The sequence below is a fragment of the Sitophilus oryzae genome, unplaced genomic scaffold (genome assembly GCF_002938485.1).
Source record: "Sitophilus oryzae breed Bouriz unplaced genomic scaffold, Soryzae_2.0 scaffold_302_pilon_pilon, whole genome shotgun sequence".
NCBI lineage: Eukaryota > Metazoa > Arthropoda > Insecta > Coleoptera > Curculionidae > Sitophilus > Sitophilus oryzae.
This window is the reverse complement of record NW_022146866.1, coordinates 2,002,550-2,025,929: the sequence shown is the minus strand read 5'-3', so window position 1 is coordinate 2,025,929 and position 23,380 is coordinate 2,002,550. Positions and strand designations below refer to the sequence as shown.

The 23,380-nt window shown below is 32.0% G+C and overlaps 1 protein-coding gene across 1 annotated transcript in view; it reads left to right on the top strand.

Moving 5' to 3' along the window:
• LOC115884605 (protein crumbs) overlaps window positions 1-23,380 on the top strand; it is a 73,636-nt gene that overhangs the window by 39,374 nt on the left and 10,882 nt on the right. The window contains 28 exon segments of the mRNA XM_030903239.1: window positions 888-1,057; window positions 1,127-1,265; window positions 2,332-2,525; window positions 4,637-4,814; window positions 4,867-5,022; window positions 7,044-7,225; window positions 9,180-9,333; window positions 10,781-10,944; window positions 12,133-12,261; window positions 12,602-12,773; window positions 13,384-13,510; window positions 13,570-13,668; window positions 14,659-14,815; window positions 15,196-15,381; window positions 16,694-16,875; window positions 17,876-18,035; window positions 18,090-18,210; window positions 18,271-18,411; window positions 18,477-18,572; window positions 18,636-18,858; window positions 18,987-19,057; window positions 19,131-19,299; window positions 20,218-20,314; window positions 20,384-20,543; window positions 20,727-20,877; window positions 20,934-21,126; window positions 22,558-22,768; window positions 22,824-23,037. Coding sequence (XP_030759099.1) covers window positions 888-1,057; window positions 1,127-1,265; window positions 2,332-2,525; window positions 4,637-4,814; window positions 4,867-5,022; window positions 7,044-7,225; window positions 9,180-9,333; window positions 10,781-10,944; window positions 12,133-12,261; window positions 12,602-12,773; window positions 13,384-13,510; window positions 13,570-13,668; window positions 14,659-14,815; window positions 15,196-15,381; window positions 16,694-16,875; window positions 17,876-18,035; window positions 18,090-18,210; window positions 18,271-18,411; window positions 18,477-18,572; window positions 18,636-18,858; window positions 18,987-19,057; window positions 19,131-19,299; window positions 20,218-20,314; window positions 20,384-20,543; window positions 20,727-20,877; window positions 20,934-21,126; window positions 22,558-22,768; window positions 22,824-23,037 — 4,396 coding nt within the window.

The following is a 23,380-nucleotide window of genomic DNA, read 5'->3' as shown; positions in this document are numbered from 1 at the left end:
ACTCTGAAGGAGGAGTACTGTTGCCGGTATCGCATTGAGTGTCAGGCAAAAGTATTAGGTAATCTCGAAACATCGAGTTGTATTCAAAAGATTATACAACGAAATAAAGTACATATTATCCTTCTTATCTTAAACATCTTTTGCCATTTTGTAATAAGAATTGACGGGATATTTTGTGGAACTGACAGAAATGACTTCTGAATTAATATTTCAAAAAATGACAATTACAATATGGCCACCCAGCGATAATCACTTATTTATCACATCCTTCTATATAGGAAAAATATATATAGAGTTGTATAATCAAAAAAATCCGGTTTTTTTTTCAAAAAACTTTAGGAAGGAGTACTTCCTTAATATTTTTATTCAAAGTTTTGCTTTCAACCCTTTTTTGTGATTCTTTTATTTTTATTTTATAAAATAATCTGATTGGTTTGAATGTCTCGATTCTAAAATTTAATGTGAAAGTTAGAATTCACTAAAAACGGTTAATAGAGACATTGGGGAAATGTTAGTTGTTATATTGTTGTTGCTGCAGTTAGCTATTGTATTTCTACATTGCTGATATTATGTGGTCAATAACGTTGTTATCTGAACAATGAAGCCAATAGAAGAGTTACTTTTGCAACATTGCTCCTAATTGATGGTCATTTTCGTAAATATCGGGGACATTATTGGCCGGGTATTACCGTAAATGCCCTGTATACATCATTGTCCAGAACATAAATAGATTTGAAAAATATACAAAGACTAAAGGACTACAAAAATAAATAGATTTGAAAAATATACAAAGACTAAAGGACTACAAAAATATCAGTTTTTATTAATTTTAGGAAAATGTCCAATTGAAAACTTTTATAGCTTTAATGTTTCTATATTTTTTGTAGGTAAAAATTGTGAAATTGATTTGGGAAACCCATGCGAGCGTCGAAAGCCTACGTGTAAGAACGGAGCAACCTGCATCACTGATCCAATGGGCGATTACAGGTGCATATGCCCCCCTGGATTTAGTGGTAGGAATTGCGAAAACGAACTCAAAATTCATCCCAAATGCACTGTAAGTTTTGGAGTTCGCTAAATAAATAATTAGATAAAGTAAGTTTCGTTATTGTGTAATAATTTACAGAGCAATCCTTGCTTAAATGGTGGCACATGTGATATGGACATTGACACTAATACTGTGAAATGTTTGTGCAGACCAGGATTCAGTGGATCGAAATGCGAATTAGACATAGACGATTGTGCCAACAGACCTTGTTTGAACGGTAATTATCTATCAAAATTTTTATTGCTTTTAATTTCATAGTTTTCAACCGTATTTTCAAACTTAAAACTACTGACTGGGCGGTGTTACCTTCCAATTGGTGGTGTCTCGAACATTCGATAATTATCTGTAATTTTCGATACCTCGCTATTTTTCGCTATTCTGCCAGCTACCAGTAAATTCTGCTGCCTGGTTAGAACTCGCTTTTCTACTTGGCTAAGAGATGGCGTCTCAAACAGTGTCATCAACCAGCAATACACGTAGCGTTTCTCCGATAGATGTCGCCACACACACACATTGACAATATACCATCAATATACTTAATAAAAGTTGTTTGTAAAATAAAGAGACTCTAAAAGAGTTTTGTAAAATCTATTAGAAAGATTGATTAATATCTCAAGTTTACTATTTAAACAAATTGAAATTTCTTAATTTTAAGCAGTTGAAATTCACAAATATATTTTTAACGCCTCGTATCATCTAACTAAAATATCTTCACATACTTTTTTTCTATATCTCTATGAAATTCTCCTACCAAATTTTAGTTGTCCAACTTCAGAAACAATTCACTGACAATTTTTTACCACACTGCAATCAAATATTTGTTTAAACAGATTTAAATATTACAAAAACTATTAATTTTAAGTATATAACATTATATGTAAAAAAGTTATGGAATTTTACGCAGAATCTAATAATAAAATAAAAATAGGGTGTTGCATTTAAGAAAACATACATATGTTATATTCGCCACACTTTTTTGGAACACCCTGTATACTCTATAATAATAACTTTTATATTTAATATTTTTTGGAAACCTCGAAACAACTGAGATAGTGGACTTTATCGTTGCTCACCCTGTACATTTCAAATAATAATAATATAATATCAAATTTTTCGTGTACTCGCTATTTAAGTTTGTGTGTTTGTATAACTCGTTTGTTTACGGGAGTCTCCGATGATGGATGATATCTTTGGTAAAGAATACACCAAGCCTCCAGCTATTCTAAATGCAAATAAAAATAATATTGTTACGAATTCCGTTGATCATATTGTAATAATTTCAGGAGGTGTTTGTACAGATGAACTAAACAATTTCAATTGCGACTGTAATCACACTGGTTATACTGGAAGATTATGCGATATTAACATAAACGAATGTATTGCCAGTCCTTGCTTAAATGGTGGGGTTTGTTTTGACACTTACGGATCTTATTTATGTCAATGTCCAGCAGGTTATGGAGGAACAAACTGTCAATTTGTAAGTAGTTTAGTTTTTGAGAATATCTCATTCAGTTTCTAATTAAAGATGTAATATTAGTTATCCTTATTTATTTTCTGTAAGTTTGCTATTTATTGAAGTGAAACTTCTTTATGCTCGATTGGTGTAAAAATTCAAGGCAGTGACAGTCTAGACACGACACGGGCTTGACGCACGAACTAACGAGAAAAAAAATGGTAACGATTCTGCAAATACCAAAAAACATTCGATTTAAAGCTAAGAAAATCATTATAATAAACTTGATACTGTATCTGTGTACCAATATCCTCTGGTTGTGTGCTAAGAAGTACATTTTCATGCATATTTTCATCAATAATAAATAATTTGCATAATAAATAATGCATAATTTCATCGATAATAAAGCATCTAGTTCGTTCATCAAGTCAGGGGCTTGGAACACATTCAAAAAGAAAATTCCACTTCTCCAACTCCCAGTGGATGACATACCAAGAATTTACAACTTTGAGAAACACCTCACTGTAGTATTGCGTAATAAAAAGGATTGGAAGAAAGAAACACTTACTCAGCATATAAAAGACCATACCATCACGTGGTATACTGATGCTTCCAAAACCAAAGCAGGGACAGGGATAGGAGTATTTGGGCCGAAAACTAAATACTCCGAACCAATGGGCACCTACCCCAGTATCCTTCAGGCAGAAATTTACACTATCAGAAGATGCGTACAATTTATCTTCGATAGGAACTATCGAAAACAGGAAATTGCCATCCTATCCGATAGTCAAGCAGCACTTAACGCGATCAACTCAGTAACCATCAATTCGAAGTTGGTCAAAGAATGCCTAGAGAAGCTCAACAAATTAGGCAAAGAAAATAAAGTCCCCCTACTCTGGGATAGCTCACCAAGGGATAGAAGGCAATGAAAAAGCAAATGATCTAGCTAGAAAAGGAGCGAACGCTCCACTAACTGGACCAGAACCGTTCTGTTTTCCAAACGGGAACCAACTGAAAGCGGAACTGAAGAATCTGGAAGATTCCATCCGTAACTTGGAATGGGTGTCCTCCAACGGTCTAAGACACTCGAAAAAGTTCCTCAGAACTTACGACCGAGAAAAATGAAAGGTTTTTCTTGATTTAAGTAAAAACAATCTTCGGATTGTCACGGGGTTTCTAACAGGACACTGTCTCCTCAACGAACACCTCAGTAGGCTGAAACTGAGAAACAACGGCGAATGCAGATTTTGTGGGGAAAATGGGGAAACACCAGAACACCTTATCACTGAGTGCGCCGAGACGACGACCATTCGTGCCATGAACCTTGGTACGTCTGATGTCGAGGATGGAGAGCTGGCCTCTGTGGAGCCGTCTCAGATACTGGCTTTTGTTAAAGCCCTGAGACTGTATGATGAGTTATAACTCGTTATAACGCGGTGATTAACCCCTCTCCTAAACATTCTACATTCTACATCTAGTTCGTTTGCTAGCTCAGAATTAGAATTATTAGAGTTAAGCAACTCGCATTTTCATTATCAGGGGATTATCATATTTATTTCAAACCAATAATCAACATGAATATTCCTATAATTTATCAAAAATTACTGTAAACCACTGTAAATAGGAATTCTTAAATAAATTTAAGCGTTAACATTAGACATTTGCATAAAAGTGTGTAGTTTGGATGGTATTCCACAAAATTTGCAGGCTATTGAGTGCTATGTTTCGGAGGGTGGCAAGAAGGAAACACTTATTTCAATACATTAGTCTTTATTACTATTAGATAATATAATATCACAATTAATTAAGGGAAGGACGCGACATGTTCAGACATGTTTAGTGAATTGTACTTTGTTACCGACGGGCTGTAGTCGGCGTTGCTTGCGCACACAAACCCTAGGCGAGGCAGTGTTGCCACAACATAACATTGAGGAAACAGAAAATGTACAGATTACAGAAATAAATTGAAAATAATATAATAATTTATATAATTATAATATTTATATTAAAACAGAATTATATGTCACTTTTTCAAACATGTTGAATTTAATAGCTATTAGCAAGAAGTTTTACATACTGCGCACACATGACATAGAGCACACACTGTTTTCTTTTTAATTATATTTTCTCTGTAGATTGTTGATGAATGTTCTTCACAACCGTGCTTCAATAACGGAGTGTGCGTCAGTCACAAGACCAGCTACGAATGCAAATGCTTGCCTGGATATTTTGGAGATAATTGCGAAATTGAACAGCGACAACAAAAACACTGTGACATGTACTCTTGTGGCAAGCTTGCCGAATGTATACAAGGTACTATAACTTTTATTTAAAAGAGACTCTTTATTAAAAAACATATTTTTAGATCCAATAAATGGAGCTGAGTGCGTTTGTAAAGCAGAATTCCCTGGAGAATATCCAAACTGCAAAGCTGTTTGTGCCAATAATCCGTGCAAAAATGGAGGCCAGTGCAACGTGGTCAATGGAAATATGAATTGCTCATGTCCAACAGGTTTTACAGGTACCTATATTTTTCTAATGATAACTACACATTTATGTGTCTTGTTTGTTTAACACTGTAGATTAAGGTTTCTCAAATTGTGGATTTTGTAGGATTTGAGCAAATTTTAATCGAACTCGTCACATCAAGAAACGATTTTATTTTCTTTCTTCGTACTTTTTTCAACAGTTATTGCTTTTTTATATTATCGTACATCCTATATTTCAATTTTACCTACATGAACTTTTTGCATTATAGTCTGTCCAACGACAACATCTTTGAAAGTGATAGATGTGTCTGTCATTTTAATTTCAAATTATTTTATTTTATTTTATAACGAAATAAGTTGGTACAATTGGGATATAAAGCGAGAAATCATGATACAAAGAAAAGAAGGTATGATATTGCGCAGGTTGGTCGCTACGTCACAGTTGATATCGGCACCATTGCATTGTTCCGCGCGCTAATTTCAAATCGTCAAACTGTTGACACAATAAATATGAAAATGACTTTTCAAATGTCAAGCTCAATGATTTGGCATAACTTTTGAGGTTATGTCCTAATTCTTCCCTATTATGAGTCTTTTTTTATTAGTGGCAATTGAACAATATAGATATTGGCATAGTGACGTCACAGGTGATATGCAACTCAAACTTATTGCCTTAGCTGCTATCGATCATACCTTGTTTTCTTTGTATCATAGGGAGAAATTAATATATTTCAGAGATATAAAAAAATATATAATATTTTAGTGACAAATGATACAAAACATCACATAATGCAAAAAAATCTAATAATATTATTCTTCATACGCATCTGCGTCCGTGCGTTGTACATCGTTCCAATCACTTCAATCATATTGAAATATGATCTGTCATTTTTGGTTGCGAAATAAACCATTAAGACTGGTAAAAACAACAAGAGACGAGGCATGAAAGTCCAAAATAACCGACATAGATATTTTACTTTGAGAATAAAAAAATTAATTTTTGCTTAAATTTTGAGAACCACTGTCCACTGTATCTCTTAGGGTTTTTTTTCTTGTAAATATAATCTACTTACTTACGTATGTTATGTTCTTTAAAACCAAAGAAGCGATTGCCATACATTACTAACATCTACAGATGCATGAGCAATACATTTATTTTTATTAGATTGAATTAAAAAAGCCTCTTTTATTTTTCTTTTAGAGGCTATCGCTTCTTTCATTATAATTTTGAAAGAAGCGAATTTTCTAAAAGAAAAATAAAAGAGGCTTTTTTAATTCAATCTAATAAAAATAAATGTATTGCTCATGCATCTATAGATGTTAGTAATGTATGGCAATCGCTTCTTTGATTTTAAAGAACATAACATAAATAAACATAACATACGTAAAATTTAAAAATAATCATACAGAAAGTTTGGGCTTTTTGGTTTTACCTTATTAAGTAATTGTTATCAGGTAGTAATTGTTAATTTTGAAGTTTAACTTAATATAATGTCATTTTAACAGAACGTCAACGATTTCTTGTAGACGTATCTGTTTTAAAAAGTAAAGTGTTCTCGAATAGTTCAATTCAAATATTTTAAATAGTTTTTTCTTGATTCTTAATATTTTTTTGCTTCCGACGACGGAAAGAGAAAACTTTCCGAAAGTAGGAAAGTGCAGTAGCGAAATACCCATAAAGGATTTTTTTGGATAGATGAATCTGCCACATAGGTGTAAACATTTTTTACTACTACCTTATTCGTCATGCGTCGCCCGTTGCTGATATGCAATTTTATTGGTTCATAAATGACAGGTCATACTTAGTATGATTGGAGCGAGTATGTTTTGTAAACCTACACTAAAAGAAGTACATGCCACTATAAATTTGAGAAACCTTGCTGTAGATTAACAACAAAAGTATTAAAAAACTAATAATTGTTTATTACACAAAATTTTATATATTTTCACTCTATTTCTATATTAGCTTTTACAGGAAATAGGCGAATTGTTTTTACGACATTCTTTTACTTACTTGCATGCTCACCTTTTTCTTTCGCACTTGAATATTCAGGTTCTTTATGCCAAAGAGCTTCGATATGTAAAAAAGACATATGTCAACATGGTGGTACTTGCCAAGAACACTTTAATGGTTCCTACTGTAAGTGCCGGAAGCCATGGACAGGAAAATATTGCCATTTGAGAGTCGGTTGTAAAAATAACCCATGCTTGCATGCAATTTCTTGTTTAGATTATGTAAGTTACTAATATTTAGGGGTAAAAATACCGTATGATCACGAATAGATATAATTAAGGTAGCCATTAAAAATTATGGTGGGACACAATTTGCCAAAACAAATCAAAATTGTTATTAGTAATTATAGCGGGTATTTTTCAAAAATGGCTCATCCCTATAACTTTTTTATTTTTTTTTTCAGATAAAAACAACATTTTTTATGTTAGTATATTATGATATAAATCAGGTATGATTGAACGTATTCTATTAGTTTCGGCCACTTCCTGTTTCACCGAATTTTTAAGTGGTACCATCGAAATTTTGACTTTATTTGGTAGAAAAATGACATTCTAAATATAATGACATATCATATGTCAACTTTTGACATTTTTGCTTAAAAAAAGTGCGTATGCGTGTGTTAAAACCACTAATTGTTAATCAAGAGGCCTTTTATTCATTTTTTTTATTCAAGAGTATATTTTATTCATAGTCAAGTGTTTTTTGTGGTGTTTCCTGGTCGTTTAAGAGATGTCCCAATCGTATTTTTAATCATAACTCATTTTTTAAATGGAAGAAGGGTTCAGTAGCATATGGGGAAAAGCATTTTTTTAGCGGAAAATTTGGTACCATATACCAGTATATTTATAATTATTAAGTAAGTGCTATTTTGAGTCAAATTGTCGTTATGAACACAGCCATTCTCATTTGAATCACACTCTGGATTGAAATTTAAAATATTATTTTTTAAGCGGAAATGTCAAAAGTTGACATATGAAACGTTTTCTATAAAATTTAAAATTTTATAGAATAACTTTAAAATTTTCTATCAAATAAACTAAAAAATACCATGAGGGTACCATTTAAAAAGCAAAGTAATTGTAGTAATTTCCGGTGAAACAGGAATGATAGGAAATAATTGAATACGCCAATCAGTCCTGATTTATGTTACTTAGAAGTTATAGGGGTGAGCTCTAGCAAGTTTGAAAAACAACCGGTATTAAGTAAACTCAGTGCTACACTTAATTAAAATTAATTAGATATATTCTTGGACACTTTGTACTTGAATTATTATTTTAAATGATGGTAAAATATATTTATTAAATAGGAAATGATTTCTTATAAGACACTATGATGAATAAACCAGTGCCTCCATAAAATTTAAGACATCAGCTCAACCGATTGTCGTCATCACTAGTGAGACGAATTGATGTTTTATGTCAATGAGCTAGTGAAAAACATTAAGTCACATCTCTGCATCGTAAATGCTGTTATTTTATTATTATAACAGATTTTTTCGTTTTTATGCCACCAATAGAGAATTTTGATCTACAGATAAATTAGATTCACGTTGGTATTAAATAAGCATAAGTGTCCAGCAGACTTACTAAATTCATTTTGTCCATTTTTAAGCTTTTCAACCAAAGGTGGCATTGCAAACTACATACACAGAGCTACAATATTATGTCAGTATGTAGACTGTATGTACATTATGTATTATGTCCATTGGCGGTAGACAAACAAACATAAGTATGTCCTTGTGCTGTGCACATCTGCTGTTTGTTTGTCATTGCCAGATGAAAAGTGTTTTTTTGGACTACAACTTCTCTATTTTTTGAATAATACTGCTTAAAATAACGAATGGAACTACGACTGGGGACCATGTATTTGAGGATACGGACCGTAGTAGCAGAAAAATAAAGAGAAATTTTACGTCTAAAGGACAGTCAACAGTTTTTTTCAGATATCATTAAAACTAGATTTTTCACATGTAGGTGTACTATTTTTTATTATTGTTTAAGCGTAACATTTTCTCTTTGTTTGCCAAAATTCGAAAAAATGGACAAAATACATCTAGAAAGTCTGCTCCTCAAGAAGTATATCTATATCTATTTGTTATTATATGGTGCTACACCCACACTCAAATCACGTTGCAACATTTTTGTTCTGCATTGAACTTTTTTCACATTCTCACAGCGGGGTGGTTATTACTGCACGTGTGCGCAGGGATGGATAGGTCCCAATTGCTCAAGAAAATTGGGCCCCTGTTTGTCGAATCCTTGCCTCAATTATGGAGTTTGTGTGGAAAATGGTTTAGGGTATACGTGTCGCTGTCGTACTGGGTTTAAAGGTAGAACCATAGACGTGATATAAATAGATGTTGCATTGATTCTTTTAATTGTATGCTGGACTGTATATACTCATTTATTGTTATCATTGAATAAAAATACTAAGGAAACGGTATATCAACAAAAGATGTATCCCAACATAACCGTTCTTGGTACGGTTACGGTTATGCGCAGTAGAATAAATGCGTTCCATCAGCGAGAGAATCGTTTAGCGAACGATGACTTTTGCGTTTCAACCAGAATTGTATTTCTCTTCGTGAACTGTTTCGAAACGGTGATTTCGATACCAGCGTAAAAGCTTATTATTAAAGTTATTGTGTTTCTTTTAATTCTTTTATTTCTTTTAGTCATGGGTAACACTCTAATTTTTGGTGTGTTGATACAGTAACACTGACACCTTTTCCGGTATCAACACACAGTATCGGCACGATTGTGTCATATGGCACAGTAGTGAATCAGCGTTATTTCAGTTAAACAAACACAGGGTTTCTCCCGCTCACTGTCGAGAGGTACTCCATGTTGCCAAATGATGAAAAATTGTGTACTTTGAAATACAAGAAAAATTAAACACCCTTTTTTGATAATTTAACGGTAGTTTCATATACAATGTTATTTAATATAGCATCGTAATCTCAATAATCCGTAAATAAATCGAATAAAATATACATTACAATTACAGAAAACCACAATTCGCATAATTTGAAAATTGTCGAGAGAAGAGACATAAAGGGGTGTCGATGACGTCACTTCTTTCTTTAATGTAATAATACATGTAAAAATAGTGTTTGACTTCTCTTAGATATTTTTATTCAATGATTGTTATCTATTTATATTTAAAAATGTCTATGGATGTCGGTAATGCTGTTTAGCTTGCAATTTTGGGTTTACTTGTTTGCTTTGTTTATTCATTATGCATTTTATATCAAATTTTTGTTTGGTCCTTTATATAATTTCTATCATAGTATCGATATAGTTTAGATAAAAAAAAATAAGTTATTTACTGTTAAAAGTGTTAAAAAGTCTGTACTATACTTTCCTAGATATTAAACATAATTCTCGAGAGGAAAATTTATTTTATGGCAGGATAATAATATTTGTACTAAATTTATTTCTAATATGATATACACTTAGAACTTATTCTGATGTACTCTTTCGCTGTTTTAGCGACGACCAACACAATATTTTATCATATTGCAACTTACAGATACTCTAATAATAAAATTGTACTTGGATAACGTACTTAATATTCACTATATTAAATGCCAAAATGAAGTTTTTTTTTAATTTTATTATAGTTAGATGCATGATATATAAATAAATCATTTGAGACATCTTCATTTTAGTCACTTTGTTTGTTGTGGCTTAGTTCATACTCTCTACTTTTTTTTCTTACATTTATATGTGGAAATCACTTGAAGGAATATTGTTTTAATAATAAATTGTTAATAGGACCACTATGCCAAACCCACGCGGATAGCTGTCAGTCAACGACTTGTTTGAATGATGGTGTCTGCGTAGATGTTGAAAATGGATTCTACTGTAATTGTACAGAGCAGTGGATGGGCACATTTTGTGAAAAGCCATACGATGTGTGCGAGTTACAACCTTGCCAAGTAAGATATAAGAAAATAATATTACTTTGTCATTGTCAAGCCGTTATGTTTTTATTTTTATATTCATAATTAATTAATTAATTATTTTTTTTTATTAATTATACAGGATGATTCTTAAATAAGTGCAAATATTTTCAGGACTGGTAGATCTCGATAATAGAAACATATTTTCTTTTTGCAGTTTTTCAAATAAATCCAAAATACTCGATTTATTTTACTTAAAAATTATAAAAATATATTTTTTGTTTAAATTTTGAGAACTACTGGATTTTTTGGATTTCCTTTTTTGTAGATTTAATCTACTAACTATGTTGCCATAATATCAAGATATGTTTTTTAACTAATAATAAAAAGAAATAAAAAAAATAGAAATTTAAAAAAAAACAGCGAAAAATTCATAAACGTCCAACACACAAAAAACCTAATTTAAAAAAGTTTTAACATCCTGTAACTCTAAAACTATGCATTTCCATACCCATGTTTATAGGAACTTTTTTTCATATTTTTTGACGAAGAATCAATGCGTACTTATTTAAAACTTTCGCAAGTTGATATTATTTTTTTTAAAGGTTGCTATTGGACTTGCATCAAAGCAAATTAATAAAATTGCGTTTATCTCATCAAGGAGACCGAAATCGACAAAATATCAAGAGACAACTTTTAATCGGCATTAAACTGCTTACACTATTTCGCTAACAAGAGAAAAAAAGTCAGTGGCGTACATGCTTTTTTTAGAAAAATATTCGATTGATAACCCATATGCACATCCCTCTGGTGAATATATCGACACTTTTTTAGTTTTAAAATATGTCGCATTTATAGTAAATTTTACCCTCAAAATTTCATTCGAAACGCTAATTTCATAAACGCTAAAAGTACTTGGAAGAAAATGATAATAAATCCAAAAAATATTAAGATTTTAACGCCCTGTAGCTACGAAAGAAAGCTGAATCGGACCTATGTTGCTATGAAAAATAAATCTTATTTTTACGTGAGGAATCTCCCCACGAGAGATGGCACATGTCTTTTTTAAACATCCTGTATTTGCACTTATTTGAGACTCACCCTGTATAACTATTCCAGTAGTCAAATTAGCCCATAGAATATCAGTATTCTATGTGTTAGAGGAATAATGATTTGTTTTCGCTCTGTACGCAGTCTGTTGTTAAAAATATATATTTTGTTCAGAATAATGGATCCTGTATACCAGGTGCAAACAAGCATGACTTTACTTGTCGTTGTCAGCCAGGATTTGAGGGACCAAAGTGTGAAATTAATACTGACGACTGTAAAGGCATCAAGTGTCCAGCAGGCCAGGTAAAATTATCTCTGCGAAAAAATCCTAATTAAAGCACTATATACTTGTTTATTAAATTTCCATCCACCGGAACATAAAAAATATAACTTTCTTCATATATTTTTTATCTTAGCCTATACTTACCGCTTATTAATATACCGCAATATACCAGTTCTTACGCTAATAACCATTTATAATTAATAGATAGGCTCTAAATATATCTATAATATTTTTATAGTGTGTCTGGTGAACATTATGACAGTTCTTGATAATTTAATTCAAAATTTTATATTGTTATGTCATAATATTTTTAATAATTTATTTTTGTCATTTTACATTATTTCTTGTATATATTTTCAGGTGTGTTATGATATGATTAATGCCTACGAGTGTAGATGTCCCTTGGGTTTTATAGGGGACGACTGTAGTGTAGACATCGATCCCTGTGCCAAAGATCCTTGTGTCAATGGCACTTGCGTTATTGATAAAACGACAAACGAATGGCAGTGTAAATGCAAACCAGGTTTTACAGGTAGGTGTAGTGCGTTTCCTTAAGCTTGTTTTCCTTGTTCCCTAAATGCTTACATTTTGGGAACTGTTGACATCGACTAACCGGTGCGACAGAGATAAATATAAATGACCGGTCGACAGACAGAGAGACAAAATAAAAACCGACATACAGTGTTGCCGGTTTTTACGCGTGTAGGAAAATGTGACAGAAAAAATAAACTATTTTAAAAATTTTCATGTTTTCTTTTGGAATGAAGATAATAATATCTAAACTAAATATAATCTATTACAGCTGTAGCAAAATGAGTAACTAATTGTGAAAAATAAAGTTCCAACCCTAGATGCAACATTTTTCGTAAACGCCTACTTGTGCGGTTTAAAATTTTGACCGCGTAGAAGCATAGAAGAAATGTATAAACCCAACTTTTATCGCTTTTTAATACATTTGATTGGTTATTAAGCTGTCTACATCACTGTCCTACACGTTAAAATCCAGACCACGTAGTTTCGATGACTAGATCGGTATATTACCAGTTAAAATATTTAGACTTATTTAAAGGGACATCCTGTATAAAAATTATCCTTTGAAAATTAGTTTAATCTGATATTTCTGAATAAAAATATAATTTTAGGCCCACTCTGCGACATGGATATCGACGAATGTAATATACCCAATACAAAAATATGCATAACAGGCTTATGTGTGAATACCGTAGGAAGTTTTAAATGTTATTGTGAACCGGGCTATACGGGATTAAGGTATGTTAAAATAAAAAATTATATTTTGCAATTTATATCAATATATTTGATATTTTTAGATGTGAAAAGGATATAGACGAGTGCCTACCGCAGCCTTGCCAAAATCAAGCAACCTGTTACAATTTAGTTAACAATTATTCCTGTGTTTGTCAACCCGGGTAAATATGCTTTTGTATATAATATATTTTATGTTGGAAAAAATATCTATACCTCTGAGGCGGATTTATCTCTCCAAAAAAGTCCTATAGGTATTTTTCCACTGTAAGAAAATCTACAAAATAAAATAATTATTTTTTGTAAACACTGCTGCGTTAATCCAACGGAACTAATTCAGCAGTGGTTTACTAATAAACAAATTTGCCTAACGGAAAAAAAATGCTTAACCTTTCGGAAAGTATATCTCTTTCCGTCGTCTGAAGCAAAAAAAGCACAAAGAAGAAAGAAACCTATTTAAAATATCTACAAATGCAACTATTCGAGAACATTTTTTTTTTAACAGATACGTCTACAAAAACCCACAAAAACCCTTGGCGTTCTGTTAAAATGACATTATATCAAGTTAAACTTCAAAATTAACAATTACTACCTGATAACAATTACTTAAAAAAAAGACAATACCTAACTTCTGACAAGTAGTTTCCGTTTGGGTTAACGCCAGAAGTGTTTACAAAAAATAACTATTTTATTTTGTAGATTTTCTTGCAGTGTCGAAATAACCATATAGGATTTTTTGGAGAAACAGTTACTTAATAAGGTAAAACCAAAAAGCTTCAAACTTTCTTTATGATTATTTTTAATTTGTTTTTAATTTTTACGTATGTTATGTTTATTTATGTTATGCTCTTTAAAATCAAAGAAGCGATTTCAACCATACATTACCAACATTAACTAACATCTACAGTCTATCGCTTCTTTCATTATAAAGGACATTTTGCATAAGATTTTTTGGAGAGATTTTATGTTGGATTAATACAGGGTCGCACATTTATAAACATAATATCTCGATAAAATTATTTTGATTGATCATAAAATAAAAAGAAAGTGTAAATGATTGCATTAGTCAACAACAACATTTTTTACTGCTTTGGATCTTTACTTGTTTGTATTTATGGAAATATTTATCAAAAATAATATATTTTTTTTTAAAGATATGAAGGAAGAAATTGCACAGAAGAAATAGACGAATGTGCTTCTAACCCATGCATGGAAGGATCAACTTGCATTGATGGCATCAACGAATTTACCTGCGTTTGTCCACCTGGTTTAACTGGGAAAACGTGCAGCATCAACATAGATGATTGCGAAGTAAGACAATATTATTCAGAGATTATTTGATATTTTTCAAACAGTGAATTTTTCTTTCTAAACTTAAACTAAGATACATCATTCAACTATAAATATAATTAGAGAGACCGCGATAGGTTTTTAATATGACTGACTTGAATTTTAGTTTACTAGTGGCCTTTTATTTTTTAACATGTTAAAATATAAAAAAAAATAATACAAGGTAGGGTAAGGGCACGGATAATAATTTGTTGGTTTTCTTTTACGTTGCATCAATAAATGTTAATAATTGTCCAAATTTATTCAAAAATATATTTCGTACGCATATGTCTGGTAAGAATGATAGTTTTAAGTATTAACTATAAAATACAAAATTATTAGTTTTTTTATTGTTATTTCAGTCATCACCTTGTCAAAACGGTGCCGAATGTATAGATGGTTTAAACGAATATACTTGCAATTGTACGGATACAGGCTATGAAGGAGTTCATTGTGAAATCAACATTGACGATTGCAAAGGAAATCCATGTTTGAATGGGGCTGCTTGCGTGGACGAGATTAAGGACTATGAGTGTATATGCTATGCGGTAAGAATCTTTTTCCAGTAATTATCGCCTTATAAATATAGCTATCGCATCACTAATACAACTACTGAATGAAACATCAAATTGTATTTCTTATCAGAATCTAGAAAATTGTTCTCTTTAGTCAAGTGAACAAAATTGTTGTTTTATTTTTGGTTCAAATTGGATATCAAAATAAAAAGCAAAATAAAATACTAAATCACCACAATATACCAAAACACTTTTACTTTTACACGGGACGCGCGTTAAAACTAAACTAATATCTACAAATTGAGCATTTATATACTCGCTCAGTTGGTTGGTCGTGCCAAAAACTAGCCAAGCGAGCTTATTATTTTTTTAACGATTAGAAAAAATGCTTTTTTTTCTTTAGTACTATCACAACAAATTTAATAATAACCTAGGATTATGTAAAATGACCAGGAAGGAACCCAAAAAATGCTAATATACAGGGTGTTTTATTTTATTTACTCACCCGTTTTGGAACATCATGTACAAGTGAACTATTTTTCTGAAATACGTTCTAGTACACAGTTTAAGTGCACATAAACCGAATTCCTAAGTTCTTTATTATAGTACTTGTAGAAACCCGACGCACTCTTGCATGTATGCAACAGTGAATAAAGAAGATCTTTTTTAGGGTTCTATACCCAAAGGGTAAAACGGGAACCCTATTACTAAGACTTCGCTGTCCGTCCGTCCGTCCGTCTGTCACAAAGGTCTATCTTAAGAACCGTTATAGCTAGACAGTTGAATTTTTTACAGATAATGTATCTATGTTTAATGTTGTTCTATAAATAAAAAAGTACTTTCACTAAACATTATCTTTTAAGTAAGAATTTTTTTAAGCCGCGTGGTTAAAGCGTTAGGACTTTACGCTGCTATGATGTTGGAGCCGTAGTAAGGCAGGTTCGAATCCTAGTCAAGGGGACTTTTTTTAATCGTTTTTTTTTATTTTTACATATTTATTTTTACTTTTTACATATTTATTATTGATTAATACAATTTTTAGTAATGTGTTCTTCATTTTTTTTAAATTACTTATACGCGCATTCAAAATTTCAGCTAAATCGGAAAAAAAAGTTTATAATTATATAGTGTCTAATGTTGTATAGATAATGAATGGTACGAAACCCTTCGTGCGCGAGTCCGACTCGTACTTGACCAATTTTTTAATTCATTGGTATGCAATACTGCATCGTAAAAATTGTATGATTATTTTGTCGTTAGTTTTTATGTTTAGATAAAATGTTTTATGACTTTAATTCCAGGCACTATCAATACAGTTAATTATAAGAGTTTTTTTTATTTTAAGGGCTACGTTGGAAAAGATTGCGAGGTCGATATCAACGAGTGTGAAAGCAATCCTTGCAAATATGATGGTTTATGTCTAGAAAGATCAAACAAAACCCTTTATAATCCTAGTATTGTATCTAAGTGGGATATTGAATTACCTGAAGTTTTCCAAAGACCTTTTAATTACTCAGATGTTGAAGGGTAAGTCAAGATATCCAAGACATAAATAATTAGATTAAACCGTTGATTGGAGAAATAAGAAGATACGCAATCTTATGGCCGATTTCGTGGCACAAAACCTGTTCGAGATGTTAGTAAGATGTAGCTGGTAACTGATACCATCGCCGCTAGTTAACCTGCAGTGGTATTCTGTAAGCTCCGTAGCAAAAAATTTCTTGCCTAGCCTATGTTATTTTTATACGATTGATGAGTCACTAGACAGAAAATATGTTTACAGAATCGCACTGCATTTAGTTTAGCTCTGCGTCGCTGCGCATTAACAGTTCTTTACATCACAGCGGAGAAAGAATACTGTACCGTAGTTCTGCTTTTATCGACAGAGTGGGTGGTTGCCGGAGACAGTATTGCCAGAACTACGGATTAATCCGTAGATTTACGGATTTTGGGTACAATACGTTAATAATACGAATTTTCTACAATTAAACAATTTATAATATAATATTATATGACTAAACAAAGAACGGCGTCAGAGTTGGCTTGAAAATGAAGATTTCTGTTGTTTCATATGTATAATATTATGGTAAATGTCAATAGTCGTCATTTCCAAGCTAAGTAAACGACTTTTTTCGATTATACGAAATATTCAGTACCTATAAAATAAGTTTTATTTTTGTTGTTTATTCTATGTTTAACACGAATAAATTTTCGATACATAAACGCGGATTTGTCATCCAAAGATATTTTCGTCAAAACGTATTACAAATATTACACATTTTAAATGGCAATACTGTCGCTTTCAGTTCCATACCGTCTTTGATATGCCTTCGCTAGCCAAATTAGAGAAAATAAGTGTTTTATGCGGCCCCACCGGAGACCACTTGAGATCTAAGGGGAAATCAAATCAGCCTTGTCACGAATTTACCCATTAAGTTGCGTATCTTTACAATCCTTTCAATCAACGATTAAACTATGAACGTGTTTATATTCTTTGACCATAACAAATCCAAAACCTTTATTTCAGATACGAATGCCTTTGTGTTAAAGGTGTAACAGGTCAGAACTGCGAAATAAACATTAACGAGTGTGAGTCTGATCCTTGTAATTTTGGAAATTGTATTGATCAAATTGGAAGCTACATCTGCGAATGTTTTGAAGGATACGAAGGTGTTCATTGTGACAAAGTATGATTTTTTTATAATAATCCCTTATCTGCTATTATAATGTTTGTGTTATAGGATATTGACGATTGTGCAGATAATCCATGTATACATGGTACCTGCATAGATAAAGTAGCAAATTATTCGTGTATATGTAATCAGAATTATGGTGGAAAGAATTGTTCAGTGGAACTAATAGGTAAAGATTTTCTTATTTGATTTATCTGCCAATATTTTTAATTTTGTTATATATTAACAGGTTGTGCCGAAAAACCATGTCAAAACAATGGGGTGTGTATTCCATATTTGAGAGGTGAAAATGACCATAGATTTAATTGTTCTTGTCCCAGTGGATTTTTTGGTTATGCTTGTGAAAATAGGACTACTATTTCTTTTGGAGGTATTATTTTTGTTATCGATTATTTTAAATATTATACTTATATATTTTTTATAAATATATTTCAGGTAATTCATTAGTGACAGTTAATACCAGTAGAGATGAAGGGTATGATGTCCAGTTTAGATTCAAAACAACTTTAGGAGACGGACTCTTGGCTTTAGGTTATTAAATAACATGGGATATAAATAATAAATATTGTAAATTAAAATTTTCTGCAATTCTAGGCAAGGGTCCGACATACTATATTCTAGAATTATCCAAAGGGAGATTGAACTTACAATCAAGTTTATTAAATAAATGGGAAGGCGTTTTTATTGGATCTAATCTCAACGACAGCAATTGGCAAAAAGTTTTTGTAGCTATTAATTCAACCCATTTGGTTTTGAGTGCCAATGAAGAACAGACTATTTATCCCATAACTTTTAATGAAAACTATGCAACTAATAGGTACTTTATTACACAACAGTTAAATATCTCTAATACAATATAATTGTATATCTCGATTATTCAAAGGATGCATGTTATTATAGTTTAATTTAATCCCCTTGATAGGTGATATATACATTATGTTTTAGTTTTCCTGTCACTTATATTGGCGGAATTCCATCAAATCTCCGCAAGTTGACTCATCAGCCATTTTTCGTTGGTTAGTATTAGTCTAATTGTTATTTTTTTGTATTTGAATATTAGCAAAATCAATATTATTTTATTATTTGTAGGTTGTGCGGAAGACATACAAATAAACTCCGAATGGGTTATACCACAACCTAGAAATACAAGCCATCTTATTTTTCAAAATACTGAAATAGGTTGCCCCAGAAAACCTCAATGCGATCCTAATCCATGCCATTCTGGAGGATTTTGCACTGATAAATGGAGAGATTTCAGGTATTTCTTAGTTGTACATTTGAACTACCTGATATAACCGGCTTTTTCAAATACGTATAGTATAATATAGTATTAACATAACACTAAAATATTGGTCATTTACTTTGAAAAATGTATTGGGTATATAAAGCTTACTAAATTTTATACAGGATGTCTTTTAAATAAGTTCTAGTAAGTTAAGGAATGGTAGATATGGACAAAAACCAAATATATTTTCTATTGGACATTTGATAATATAAATAAATTACACTTACTTTTTGAGAACCGCCGATACCGACTGGAAATCAGAAGGGTACTCAGTTATACGACGTCCTGTGTTGCTACATGGACAAGAAAGTATACACTTAACTTTGAAATATGTCAAAATAATATATGTCTTACGTCAAAAACTTCACATCAAGGGGTTTTGCAGATATGTTTTTTTCACCTGTATTTTTATACTGCAAAATAAATAAAAGAAACGTTTTAAGTTTACTGAAACATGCATTATCTAAGATTAAAATTACTTTGTAATATGTATATATTTCCATTTTTCCAGAATTATATTAATGCACATCGATATTAAAATTAATTTTCTTCAATCTTTTTGATTTCAAACTTATCAACATATAAGTGTGTGGATAACGTAGTAGGGGGCAACATTGCAAGATTTCCATACACCCTCATGAAATTTTAGGGAATGAACCTACAACCGTATTTTTTTGTAAGATTTCCGGAAAGTATGCACTTTCGAATGCATTTGCCCAAAATAACTCACGAGCGTAGTGCTTTGAGGCTCAAAATGTACTAGCAGCTAAAATACAGTCCTTAAGATGCGCCCTGTGTATTGAAATACCAGTATTCAAAAAAGTATATTTTTAAGAACGAAAAATGTAATTGGGTCATTTGAACTACTTTTTAATAAACTTTTACTTTTAGCTGCACTTGTACCAGGCCATATCTGGGTAACAGATGTCAATATAATTACACAGCTGCTACCTTTGGTCATGAGGATATAACAGACTCATTAGTAACTGTAAGGAAAATTATTTTTTAAGACAAATACAATTTAATTTTAAATGCATTATTTTTAAATAAATTCTAGGTCAATGTATTTGAGTCTCCTAAAAGAGATATACGCATGGTAGTGGATATATCTATGTTTATACGAACGAGACAATCAAAGGGCCAAATTTTCTATTTAGGATCTTCGTTAGGTCAAAATATAAATGACGAAACTTATATAGCAGCTCAGCTTGAAGGAGGTAAGCCATAAAATATCGTGGGATCAAAAATGTGTAGGCTTTTACTTGTCATTTAAAAAAAAATCTAATGTAATATCTAATAACAATTGTTTTCCTGTTATCATGTAAATAACACAATAAAATCAAGTATATATCTTTATAATATCATTATCAGTTAGATAATCTTTAATTGTATTTATTTAGGTGAATTATTAGTGAGAATACAGTTCAATGGTTCATTGGAAGCCTATACTGTAGGTGGAGTAAAATTACACAATGGATACAATCATCTTATTGAAGTTATCAGGAACGTTACTTTGGTACAAGTTAAACTGAACGGTACCGAGTACTTTAGGTGGGTGTAGCTTCATTATTTTGATATGTAATTATCTAATAATTACCTCTCTATAGAAAAACCATATCAGCAACGGGAATACTAGATGCGCAAGTACTGTTCTTGGGCGGACAGCCTCAGTTGAGAACTGTCAGGCAAGCAGAAAATATAGGTACGACTAAATCAGACCTAATCGCGCCAACGGCATCTGCTGCAATCACATCTACACTCAGCAATGTCAATTTTAAGGGAATCATTCAAGACGTTCAAGTAAGTAAGAAATCGGAAAACACTTAACATATTAGATTATACAGGCCTGGCTATTTTAAATCCGTGGTCTGGATTTTAACCCGAAAGATAACGATGAAAATATAGGTATATTCTCCGACGGTACGGCGAATGCAGATTCTGTAGGGAAAATGGGGAAATACCAGAACACCTCATCACTGAGCTCGCCGAAAATACAACCATTCGTGCCATAAACTTTAGTACAACTGATATCGGAGATGGAGAACTTTGTAAAGCCGTCTTAGCCCACGGCCACACAGAAAGCGTTTTTAGCGTTTTGCGTTTTTTGCGTCTCAAGCGCTTTTTGCGATTTTACCGTGTTAAGCACTTTTTTCGATTTGTGTCCATTAAAAACACGCAAAAGACGCGGCAGGTCTGCATTTTCTATCAAGATGTCAAGTAGTAACGTCGCAAGCTCGTGGATTTCCGGCCCGTCCAACAATCAATCCTGTGAGAAAGAGATAGGCGAGATCGGCGCCGTTAGCGTTGAAGAGACGAAGATAAAAGATGCTGGGGTTGAATTGTGGACGGGCCGGGGCATATATTCTGAGACAAACACAATCTACTGCTAGTGTCAGTGGTGTGTGTAAAAATAATAATTATTATTTGTCATTTATTTTACGAATTTTAGTTAATATGGGTATAGTTTTTTTTATGTTGTAGTGTTGTGGTTAGTACTTGTTGTAATAAAATTATAATATAATATAATAAATAATTATAATTATATAATAGAATAGTAACTATTTGTAGTTGCTAATGCAATTTTGATATATACGAGCATAAACTTGTTTGTAGAAAAAATAGTGTATGATATGTGTGCTAAAATTGATTTTATTTTGTTCGAAGGATGGTTTGAAAACGAGGTTCGAGGGATGGTTTGTAAACCTTCGGCGTCGTGTCCCAAGCCTCCCTTCTCACAAAATAAAATACCACTTTTAGCACTTATATCATAAATAACTATTTAGATGAGTAATAACACGCCGATTGTTTCAATTACGGGAGAGAGCCTATTTTTACGCACCAGTTTTGCTAGTTAGGACATAATTGGGTTGTTCCGGGAGAGTTGTATTTAGTGTTATAGCCAGTGTTGTTAAATTTCTGAAATAGAATTTCCCACAAGGACGGCGAGAATTTTTCGTTTTTTATAAAATTCCCACGAGTTCTCAAATCTAATATAGTGTCGTCAATACAATACAGATATTATATTTTTAACTGAAAATTTTAAAAACATGAACTGTAACCGGGATGGCCGACGCGACGGCGTGAAATACATGCTGATAATTTCTGATTTCTGCCGCTAAAGCGCTGTGGTCGGAATTTGTTGAAATCAACTGAAATACACCAAGCCTATAGGTTAAATAGAGTTCAAAACGACTTTTTTGTCTAGATAAAAGTATATTGTTTTGGTTATAGGTCAGCAATGGTACTAACGTGATGGTAGTAGAATTTTATCCAATATCCGGTCCAGATCTGGTCATACCTCGACCTTTCGGGAACGTATCGTTTGATAAAACTTTAGTTCTCAGAGGTATACAGACCGACGACTTATGTAAAATAAATCCCTGTCACCACAACGGCATTTGCGAGAATACCTGGAACGATTATAGATGTATATGTCCAAGAGGTAATAAAATATAGATTTGTATTATCATCCACATATTAATTGATTTTGTTTAAAGGATTTAAAGGAAAAGTGTGCAATGAGTTGGAGTTTTGTGAGCTAGGACGATGTCCTAACGAAGCGTCTTGTAGGAATCTGGAAGACGGATATGAATGTTTGGCTAATGCAACTTTCAATGGTAAACAAGATCCCTTATTGTATAAACTCACGTCACTGCCAGACTCTAATACCACACAAGATTTAGAGAAAATTCGGCTTAGTTATAGGACAAGGTATGTTTGAAATTGTTTTGCATTTATTAAATATTCTGTTTATTTCTGTCATTTATTTGACATTTTATATTTTTTAAAAAATAGTTTCTTCAATACTTCAATAATTTTTCTCCTTTTTTTAAATAAGCGTTTAAGCTTGATTTTCATGAGTCCGTTATCCATTGATACGATGGTCCCACGATGCTTTGATTGGTCATAACGTTTTCGCGTCACTTTTCATCCGTAAATTTTTTACTCCAGCCCGTCAACGGAGTAAGATCGTACGATCACAAAAAATCCCCCTTTAGAACTTCGTCTGTTATGTTAAGAAATGAAAGTAAATAATAAAGTGTCTCTCGTGTTT